The sequence below is a fragment of the Salpingoeca rosetta genome, assembly GCF_000188695.1.
Source record: "Salpingoeca rosetta unplaced genomic scaffold supercont1.7, whole genome shotgun sequence".
NCBI classification, from domain to species: Eukaryota; class Choanoflagellata; order Craspedida; family Salpingoecidae; genus Salpingoeca; species Salpingoeca rosetta.
Window position 1 is genome coordinate 1,644,322 of NW_004754927.1, and position 10,000 is coordinate 1,654,321.

General features: G+C 56.0%; 4 protein-coding genes across 4 annotated transcripts in view; 2 read left to right on the top strand and 2 right to left on the bottom strand.

The window, feature by feature from the left end:
- PTSG_12016 (peptidyl-prolyl cis-trans isomerase) overlaps positions 1-1,878 on the bottom strand; it is a gene marked incomplete at its 3' end in the record, with an annotated part of 4,718 nt that extends 2,840 nt beyond the window's left edge. The window contains exons 1-7 of the mRNA XM_004995918.1: positions 1,809-1,878; positions 1,609-1,672; positions 1,331-1,396; positions 955-1,002; positions 754-815; positions 439-510; positions 233-294 (exon numbers count right to left, since the gene is read on the bottom strand). Coding sequence (XP_004995975.1) covers positions 233-294; positions 439-510; positions 754-815; positions 955-1,002; positions 1,331-1,396; positions 1,609-1,665 — 367 coding nt within the window. The 5' untranslated portion in view covers positions 1,666-1,672; positions 1,809-1,878. The remainder of the gene's footprint in view (positions 1-232; positions 295-438; positions 511-753; positions 816-954; positions 1,003-1,330; positions 1,397-1,608; positions 1,673-1,808) is intronic.
- PTSG_03391 (cyp10l) lies at positions 1,804-3,337 on the top strand. The gene is made up of 4 exons (XM_004995919.1): positions 1,804-1,924; positions 2,142-2,378; positions 2,746-2,864; positions 3,060-3,337. Exons 1-4 carry the CDS (start codon positions 1,922-1,924, stop codon positions 3,196-3,198), a joined length of 498 nt encoding a protein of 165 aa, XP_004995976.1. The 5' UTR covers positions 1,804-1,921; the 3' UTR covers positions 3,199-3,337.
- A 246-nt stretch (positions 3,338-3,583) lies between these two features.
- PTSG_03392 (uncharacterized protein) lies at positions 3,584-6,613 on the bottom strand. The gene is made up of 7 exons (XM_004995920.1): positions 6,339-6,613; positions 5,426-6,010; positions 5,095-5,212; positions 4,778-4,890; positions 4,461-4,583; positions 4,112-4,198; positions 3,584-3,877 (listed from the first exon to the last, which is right to left on the bottom strand). The coding sequence occupies exons 1-7, from the start codon at positions 6,582-6,584 to the stop codon at positions 3,785-3,787; spliced, it is 1,365 nt and encodes a 454-aa protein (XP_004995977.1). The 5' UTR covers positions 6,585-6,613; the 3' UTR covers positions 3,584-3,784.
- Positions 6,614-6,647: 34 nt separating this feature from the next.
- Positions 6,648-10,000, top strand: part of PTSG_12017 (uncharacterized protein) — a 3,908-nt gene continuing 555 nt past the window's right edge. The window contains exons 1-7 of the mRNA XM_004995921.1: positions 6,648-7,613; positions 7,897-8,010; positions 8,329-8,507; positions 8,735-8,827; positions 8,998-9,146; positions 9,417-9,507; positions 9,690-9,824. Coding sequence (XP_004995978.1) covers positions 6,983-7,613; positions 7,897-8,010; positions 8,329-8,507; positions 8,735-8,827; positions 8,998-9,146; positions 9,417-9,507; positions 9,690-9,824 — 1,392 coding nt within the window. The 5' untranslated portion in view covers positions 6,648-6,982. The remainder of the gene's footprint in view (positions 7,614-7,896; positions 8,011-8,328; positions 8,508-8,734; positions 8,828-8,997; positions 9,147-9,416; positions 9,508-9,689; positions 9,825-10,000) is intronic.

The following is a 10,000-nucleotide window of genomic DNA, read 5'->3' on the forward strand; positions in this document are numbered from 1 at the left end:
GGTGGTATTTGCCTCTATCCCTGCCCGCACAGAGAGAGTTGGGGTGGGGGTCAGGCACGGGAACAGCAACGTCAACATAACAACAGTGGTTGGTGGTTGGCGGAGACATGGCTGGGAGGAGAACATGGATGGAAGGATGTACCTGAAATGGAACGCAGATCGTGCATGCACAAAACCACACAAGCACACACAATCACGCAAACAAGCAAAGTTGCAAGCAAGCAGCACGCACCGTCAAGCCACTGCGCTGGGGCCAGGGTGACGAAGAATTGGCTTCCGTTTGTGTTGGGACCACTGCAGTAGGGAAGCAAAGGTTGCATGTGATGAGTGGGACGCAATGAAAGACAACAAGTGGCGACACACACACACACACACGCACGCAATTATAAGCATGTGCGCAATGCAGAACGTTCAGAGACTTGTACACATGAGCAGGACCTGTTTGCCATGGACAGGATGCCGGCGCCCGTGTGTTTGAGCTTGCGGTGGATCTCGTCCTCAAACTTGGCGCTGCATGCGTGTGTGTGTGTGTGTGTGTGTGTGTGTGTGTGTGTGTGTGTGTGTGTGTGTGTGTGTGTGTGTTTGGTGGTCGTGCGGTACGATGTGAGCGCGCGTTGGTAAAGGACGACCTGAACGAAATGCAGCATGCTTTGTCGGCAGAAAGAAAGCACCCACAACACAGCACACACACGCGCGCGCACGCACACACACATGTACACACACACACACACACATGTACACGGACGGACACACCCGTAGATGGAAGCGCCGCCCCTGCCTGTGCCGGTTGGATCCCCGGTTTGTGCCATAAAATCCTGCACACATACGGTGGTGAGATGTTGGGAGGAAGCGAGGGAGGGAAGAAAGGGGTCACTGATGAGCTGTACTGAGACGCGCAACAAGTGTTGTTCGCACACACACTCACACACGCACGCAGGGGGATACAAGTCATACCGCAATCACGCGATGGAAGATGCAGTTGTTGTAGTAACCTCTCCTTGCCTGCAACATGGACGACGAGTCGAACGTTAGCAGGAAGCAGTCACGTGTGTGTGTGTGTGTGTGTGTGTGTGTGTGTGTGTGTGTGTGTGTGTGTGTGTGTGTGTGTGTGTGTGTGTGTGTGTGTGGTGGGTGTGTGGGTGTGGGTGTGGGTGTGTGGGTGTGTGGGTGTGTGTGTGTGTGTGGGTGTGGGTGTGGGTGTGTGATATGGAAACAAGAAAGGGTGTGGCTGACAAAAGAGGAGAGCACTCGCTCCTGCTCACAGAGACACACGCACAGCAGAACACAGAACATGCGCACACACATGCAGCACGAACACACTCCCACGCACCAGTTCTGCAAAGTTACGGCATGTCTTTGGGGCGTGATCCCAGTACAGCTCGCAGGTGAAGTTGCCCTGCGTGGTCATGATAATATGTGGTGTGCGCGAAAGCGATTAGCACAGCGATTGATTTGCAAAGGTGTTCTTTCACTGACACGTACATGGACAACAACCAGCAAGCACATGTCACCACCAAGCAGATGACATACCTCACACACACACACACACACACACACACACACACACACACACACACACACACACACACACACACACACAGCACGTACCATGGATGTGACAAACTCGACCTCGCGCGGTCGCCATGATGACGGTGGAATGGACATGATATGCCTGTGTATGTGTCAAACAAGCAACACCACAACAGCGTCAGCATCAGCAGGAGAGGCAGGTAACACACGCACACATCACCATGCACACACATCACCATGCACACACACACACATCACAACACCACACCACCACTGACCTGCTTTCTTTCTCTTCTTCTTCTTCTTCTTCGTGTCTTGTGCACAAAACCGGAAAACAAGCAACAAGCAAGCAAGAAGCAGGCGAACGTTTACACACACAAGACACGACACGATGGTGGGTGATGGTGGTGGCAGTGACACACTGCTGCGCATGCGCATGTGCGTGTGCGTGTGTTATGTGGAATGTGACGTGAAGCTGGTCTTGCCTTGGCGATATTTAGGAAGAGAGAGAGAGAGAGTGTGTGTGTGTGTGTGTGTGTGCCCTGCGCACTGGTGCGCGCTTCTCTCACGCCCTTGCCCTTGCGCACAACGATTCAACAACGCGTTCGCAGTCTGTAACGCTGCACACGGATCTTGGCGATATCAAGATTGAGATCTTCTGCGAGCGCGTGCCACGCTCAGCGGAGAACTTCCTCGCCCTCTGTGCGAGCGGGTACTACGACGGCACGCTCATCCACAGGAACATCAAGGGGTTCATTGTACAGATGGGTGACCCCACGGGCACGGGCAAAGGCGGCGAGTCCATCTGGGGTGGCTACTTTCCAGACGAGTTTGACATTACCCTCAAAGTGAGTTCAGGACATGTGTGTGTGTGCGACTGTGTGTGTGTGTGTGTGTGTGTGTGTGCATGTGTGTGTGTGTGTGTGTGTGTGTGTGTGTGTGTGGGTGTGTGTGTGGGTGTGTGTGTTGTGTGTGTGTGTGTGTGTGTGTGTGTGTGTGTGTGTGTGTGTGTGTGTGTGTGTGTGTGTGTGTGTGTGGGCGTCTCCTTGTCTCTCTCTCTCTCTCTCTCTCTCTCTCTCTCTCTCTCTCTCTCTCTCTCTCTCTCTCTCTCTCTCTCTCTGCGCTTTGATTACATGGCATGCAACGAACTGCTCATGGCTGATTCTCATCCACATGCACATGCTCACGCCCAATGTCAACGTGCGTCCCTCGCAGCACAATGCGCGCGGCATCGTGTCGATGGCAAACCAAGGGCCAGACACAAACGGGTCCCAGTTCTTCATCACATACGGCAAAGCACCCCATCTTGACCGCAAATACACCATCATCGGCCGGTGAGTCGTACACAAGATGCACGTTGTGTGTGTGTGTGTGTGTGTGTGTGTGTGCTGTGTGCTGTGTGCTGTGTTTGCACGTACACCACCTCGCAGTACATCTCTCTGCGTATTCTGCCCACCCTTGTCATTCTTCACATCCCAATTCATTGACGTCACCAACCACCGCCACTGCCCCCACCACGACTGCCGCAGGATGATTGACGGGTTTGACACGCTGGAGGCGATTGAGAAGACGCCTGTCAAGGGGAAGAAGCATCGCCCCGAGATTGAGATTCGCATTCGCTCCGTCACTCTCCACGCCAACCCCATTGCCGAGGACGCAGCGTCGTAACACCCGACGTCGCCTGCTCTGTGTGTGTCCGTGTGTGTGTCTGTCTGTCTGTCTGTCTGTCTGTCTGTGTGTCTGTCTGTCTGTCTGTCTGTCTGTCTGTGTGTCTGTCTCTCTCTCTGTGTAGGTGTGTGTGTCTCTCAGTCTCTCTCTCTGTGTAGGTGTGTGTGTGTCTCTCTCTCTGTGTAGGTGTGTGCACGCGTTCGTCTTTTCACCCCTGTATGTACCTCAGCGTCTCGCTTTTTCTTTTCTCCCCCCTTGCCCTTCTTTCTTCAACCATGTGTCTGTATCAACATCCGCATGCTCACAGTTCCCACTCTCTGCAAACTAGCAGTTCGCTCGCGCGTGCGTGTGTGCGTGACAGGATAGGCTGTTCCTCTTCTTCACGTTGCATTCCATGCAGTGATTAAAACTTCTCCAGCGCATACGCGTTCATGTATTGGCGGGGTTGGTGCGTTCTCAAAGACAAAAAAAGAGTTGTGCATATTGATGTTGAAGAACAGTGGCTCACGTGCCACCACCACCACCACCACTGCAAACTACCATCCACCACCACCACCATGACGACGACGACGACGACGACGATGCATCAGCCGATGACGGGGATGTTGTCGTAGTTGTTGAAGACGCGGTTGATGCTCGTGCCGCCGAGCCCGCCAGGCCGGATCATCACGTCGAACGCCTGGCATGCACACACATGTACACACACATCCGCGGGTGTTTACATAGGACATGGGCGTCAGCTACAACCAATCACCGATGTGTGTGCACATGTGTGCATGTAAGGTCTGCTTCAACAACAACAACACCACCACCACTACAACCACAACGAACCACCAGCCACCCCCAAGTCTGCAAGAGCAGCTTGCACCATCATCATCACCATCATCATCATCACCATCATCATCATCATCACCTGTTTGCCAATGGCGGATGCGGTGACGTCGTCTTCCTCCACATCGTCTGTCAGCACCAGTCCCTCCTTGTCCTCAGCGACGTGGATCTGCAATTCCAGCCCGCACATGTGACCAGAGGAGGGTGAGCAGCGAGGGGGGGGGGTTGAGTTGATGTGGCGGTGGCGTGGTGGTTGGTGGCAACGCCAAAGGCAAACCACAACCAGTGAGAGGGGGCGCACATAGACAAAGTAACAGAGACGTGGACAGAAAAAGAGTTTCACGCACACACACACACACACACGCACACACACGCACACACACACACACACGCACGCACGCACGCACACACACACACACACACACACACACCTGTGTGATTTTGTTGTTCTGGACGCGGTAGAGGAGAGCGAGGTCTACTGTTGGCGGGTGGACGGTGTACCCAATGTGCGAAAAACACGGGCCCTCCCCCTTGCGGTAGAAGTCGAGCGCAAACTGCACACGCCCGCACGTGCACATATATGCGGTAGTGGTGATAATGAGGTGGAATGACGATCGAGTAGTGCCTTGAGGTCTTTGAGTGGCACAAAATATCGTTCACATGCGCATGCACACACACACACACATACACACACATACACACACGCACACAAACACGTGCTTGCACAAGCGCAGAGGGCAGCACGCACCGTTGGGTCAGTTGGACGGTTGCTCTCGACAAAGAGGCGTTTGCATGGCTTTGCCGGCCACGGGCGCGTCATCTTGAAGTTGTTCTGGAGATCGGCACCACTCACAAGCCGCTCTAGTTAACCGTGCACACACACACACACACGCACGTACAAAAGGCGGCGAAGGTGGTGATGATGATGATGGTGGTGGTGGTGGTGTGAAAGAGCAGGATGTGAGCTGGTGGAGAGGAAGATTGAACGCCACGCACAAGACCTGGACGTCACACTGATGCATGCACACACATGCACACATGCACACACACATGAGCGCCACGCACCCCTGCGCACGAGGCCACGGAGTTCAAAGGACGTTGTGTCAAAGAGCTCCAGCAGCTCCTTCACGCGAGTGTTTGCGTTGTTGTTTGCCGTCCACACCTCCAGGAACCGATCAACAACCTGCAGCGCACACAAGCACCACGTCGTCGCATCCACGTGAGCACGTGCCTCCACAACCCATGCAGAGAAGATATCATACACACACACACAACACGCACACACACAAAACACACAACACAACACAACACACACACAACGCAACACACACACAACGCAACACAACACACAACGCAATACAACACAACATACACACATACAAAGCATGCGACTTACGAGCGGGGCAGAGAGGTTGAACATGGGGTCGGTGGCAGCAACATCGCCACCGCTGCCAGCACCACTGCCACTGTGGCCGTGCTTTGTGGGCTCCCTCGACCTGCTACGCCGCTCCCGTCCTCGGTCCTCGTGACGCCCCCGCTCGCGGTGCCGCTCACGCCTCTCGTCCCGCCGTCGATCGTCGTGTCTGCGATGGCGGTCATCGCGGCTGTACCGGCGCCGGGGACTGCGGCTGCGGCTGCGATACCGGCGTCTCCTCCTTGGGCTGCGACTCCGGCTGCGGCTGCGGCTGCGGCTGTCATGGTGCCGTCTGCGCCTGCTGCTGGACTCGCGATGTCGACTCCCGCGCCGATGTGGACTCCTGCTCCTGCTTCTGTGTCTGTGTCGGTCTCTGCTGCTGGAGCGGTCTCGTGCCTTGGTCGTGGCTCGCCTACTGTCATCGCTTCTCTGCCGTGATGTTGGCTCTGTTGTCTTTGCCGCGAAGTCCTGTGCCTCCTTCTCTTCCTTCTCTTCCTTCTCCTTTGCCTGCTGCGCAGCCAGCGCCTGTTTCTGTGCCTCGGCTTGCTGCTTCCTTGCCTCAAACGCCTGTCAGTGCGTGCGTGTGTGTGCGTGTGTGTGTGCGTGTCGGCGTGTTGGTGTGTGCGTGAGGAAAGCGGGGAGAGAGGGAGAGGGAGACGAGATGCGATGGACTGGAGTGTGTCAAACCACACAACACCACGAGAGCGCTTCACGAAACACTAGCAATACACATGTACAGCCACAACCACAACCACAACCACACACCACACACCACACACCACACACCACACACCACACACCACACACCACACACCACACACCACACACCACACACCACAACCACAACCACAACCACACACAAGCAACACACACACACTCTCTCTCTCTCATGCACCTTCATCATCTGTGCCAATTCGTCCCCGCGGCCGTAGGGATCCACGTAATCATCACCCACATCCCCACCACCGCCACTGCCGCTCTCTTTCTTCCTCGCCTGCTCCTGCTGCTCCTGTTCCTGCTCCTCCTCTTTCTTCTTCTTCTCTGCCTCTGCCTTTGCCTTCCGCTCCTCAAACTCCTTCATGGAGCGAGCGAGCGCATCATCCTCGCCCCAAGGGTTGAGGTACTCATCACTGTCACCCATGTCCACGGTTTGCACAAATTGCACCACTGCCAACGGGTGCAATTTACAATTTTCCCTGCAAATCCCACGTTCACCATCAAGGGTGCTTTTTGCAACGCAACCCACCTTGGGCCACTCAAAGCCACACACGCGCTGCTGCCGCTGCTTTCAGCCTTTTTCGCTTGTTTGTGGCGTGTGCGGCAACCGAGCGTGTGGAGCGAGGCAGGCAATCAAGCGTGCACGCCACCGACAGCAACTGTTCCAGGTTGTGAGCACACCACAGCAGCCAACACAGCAGCACACCACAGCAGCCAACACAGCAGCCAACACAGCAGCCAACCCATCCACTCCACTCATCCTTCCATCAACCCATCAACCCAACATACACACACATTCACACACACACACACACATTCATTATGAGCGTCCCCAGCGCACGCGCAGTCGCTTGGCTGCGACAACAGGTCCGTGCACCTGTGCCCAGCATGGCCCGCTCACTGCGCCTCAGCAGCTCAACCGCAGCAGCCACCGCGGCCACAGCGCCACCCTTCCAGTCCTGCATGACCTGTCAGGCAAGAAGGCGGCTTGTTACCACCACTTCCAGGCACGACCCTGCCAGCACCATGTTCCTGCGCCCTCGCACCACAGGCAGTGCTGCTGCTGCTGCTGCAGACGCGTCGTGGACCCCAGTCAATGGCGCCGCAAGCAGTGCAGGCAGCCACCGATACTGCAGAAACCCGCACGCCCACCACATGCACGCCATGGGCGGGGCAGGCGCGCTAGTGCAACCGGCAAGCACCCAACACCACGCCATCACACACCACGTCTCATCCTCACACAACCACAACAACCACCAGCGACGACAGGCACACAGCCAGCAACAAGAGGTCGAGGTCGGCGACGACCTGCTCCACCTCTTCAGGTCACAGCAGACCCGCTTCCAATACCAACAGCAGCAGCAGCAGCACGAGTACGCAGTAGGCAACGAGTCCCAGGGCTGGCACCGCCAAGAACTTGCCCGTCTTCGAAGGCCAAAACAGCTCAGGCTCTGTAAGTGTTGGTGCTGGCGTTGTTGCTGGTGATTGCGACGAATGGTAGATTGGTGGCTGTGTTGGTCAGAATGTGGTATGTGTGCTTGTTTGGATGTATGTGTTTGTGTTTGTGTTTGTGGATGTGGATGTTGCCGTTTGTGTTCCGTCTGTGGCTTGCTGCTTTGTGTTGGCTCGGTCGTCTGTGTTGCGGTCCGTGGCTTTCTCTATGACGCTCACACATTCCTTGCCCACTTGACATGTGTGGCGTCGCGCTCGCGCTTGCGTTGCTGTGGCACTACCAGCCTCAGAGCTGTATACACATGCGGCGGATGTGCTGCGCGCTGCCGGTATCGACCTCTCCAACAGTGATTTCGACCACGCGGCACCCATTCTCCAGCCCATCCTCGCCATGCCCGGTGCGTGCTTGCATGCAGTGCTGGTCTGTGCCTGTGTTTGTTTGTTTGTTTGTGTGTATGTGTGTGTGTCTGTCTGTCTGTCTGTGTCTGTGTGTGCGTGTGTGTCTGTGTCCGTGTGCGTGTGTGTGTGCGTGCGTGTGTGTGTGTCTGTGCATGCATGCAGCCATGCTCAGCCATGTGGCAGTGGCTGGCATGCAAGAAGGTAGTGCACATTGTCTTGTTATTATCATCACACACACCCTCCCTTACACCTTCTGCCCTGCCGTTGTCTGACTGTACTCTCACGCCATCCTGCCCAATGTGCATGTGGCTCTACAGCGGAGCGGATGCAGGCTGTGCTGCGCTTCTTCTCCGACCCGACCTTTGGCTGCCCCGGCAAGTGGCTGGAGCACCTGCTGGCCAAGCACCCGGAGGCGCTGGCGGCCTTTGACCCTGATGTCGCCGCCAGCAACCTCCGCTTTGCCAAGGAAATCGACCTCAAGTGCTTCCCCTCCCTGGTAAGACACCGAGAAACGCAGGCAATGCACTCGTCGCTGCGCCTTGCAGAGTTGACTTTGGTGGCGTGTGGTGTTGCTGCCATTACTACCATTACTACTGTTGCGTGAATGAGTGGGCTTGTGGTATCATTGATACTCAACAATTGCCCTTGTCATCTTCGTCCTCGCCATTGCGTGCGTGCGTGTGTGTGTGTGTGTGTGTGTGTGTGTGTGTGTGTGTGCTGCAGGTGCATGACGTGCCGCGCCGCATGACATCACAAGAGGACCTCAAGGACTTTTTCGATGCCTTCGAGGAGCTCGGCCTCTCGTACGAGACAACGGTGAGCGTGTCGCTGCAGTGTCGATGCAGTGTGGTGTATCGTCACTGTGGCTGCTGGTGGATGCAATTTCAGTCGCCCTCGCGCCCTGCTCGACACACGTACACGCACACGCACAGCCCAAGCAGCTCTTCGTGCCCCTCACAGTCACGTGTGTGCTTTGTGCTATTTAGAAAACGGTGCTTGTGCCGTCCGCGCAGCGGAGTCTGTTTGGATATTCGCGCAGTCCGCGGCAGTTTATCGACCGCCTGGCTGCCCTGCGCCGTTACTTTGGCTCAGACCTCCTCGAGCCAACCCTCGCACAGCAGCCCCAGCTCATCCTGTGCGTGCACCGTCATGAAAGTTGGCTGTGATGATGATGATGATGATGGTGGTGGTGGTGGTGGTGGTGGTGGTGTGCGGCTGTGTATGTGTGTTGTTGTTGTTGTTGATGCTGATGTTGTTGTTGTCATCTCCAGTCTTGCTGCTTCCCTCTCTTGTCATCAAGTGGCCTCTTTTCGGGCAGCACATATGCGCACGACGGCCACTCACCGCATTTCCACGGATTGTGCATGAATGTGTGGGTGTGTGTGTGCATGTGTGTCAACGCCAGGTTGAGTCTGCAGACGCTTGTGGCGCGGCTGGCCATTCTCTCCATTGCCGGCGTCTACCAGCACGCCATCCAAAACCCCTCGTCGCCAGTGGTGCGCCCTCACTTGTGTTGTCTGTGCGTCTGTGTGTCTGTGTGTGTGTGATGTCATGTCGCTCCAAACGCCATCAACGCATGCGCCGTGCTTATGAGCAGCTAGCCAAGTCGTCGTTGCCGCCCTGCCCTCATCCCTCCTCACTGCAAACGATTGTACGCGTGACTGTGCTGTGCTTCCAGATGCGTGGCCTGCTGTCGCTGCTGTGCACGGGCGTGAAGGACTTTGTTGCCAAGACAGGTATCCCCGAGACGGAGTACCAGCAGGTGCTGGGCATCGCTCGTCGCATCATCCGCAGCCGCCACCCAGACATCCAGGTACACCCACTGACGATGGTGGTGGCAGTGGCAGTGGTGGAGATGCAACGGTCGCTTTGTCAGCGTGACTTTGTGTGTGTGTGTGTGTGTGTGTGTGTGTGTGTGGTTGTGGCGTTGTGGCGTTGTGGCCATTTCTGTTGTTTGCTTTGCGGACCATTCGTGTGGTGTCATGGCCA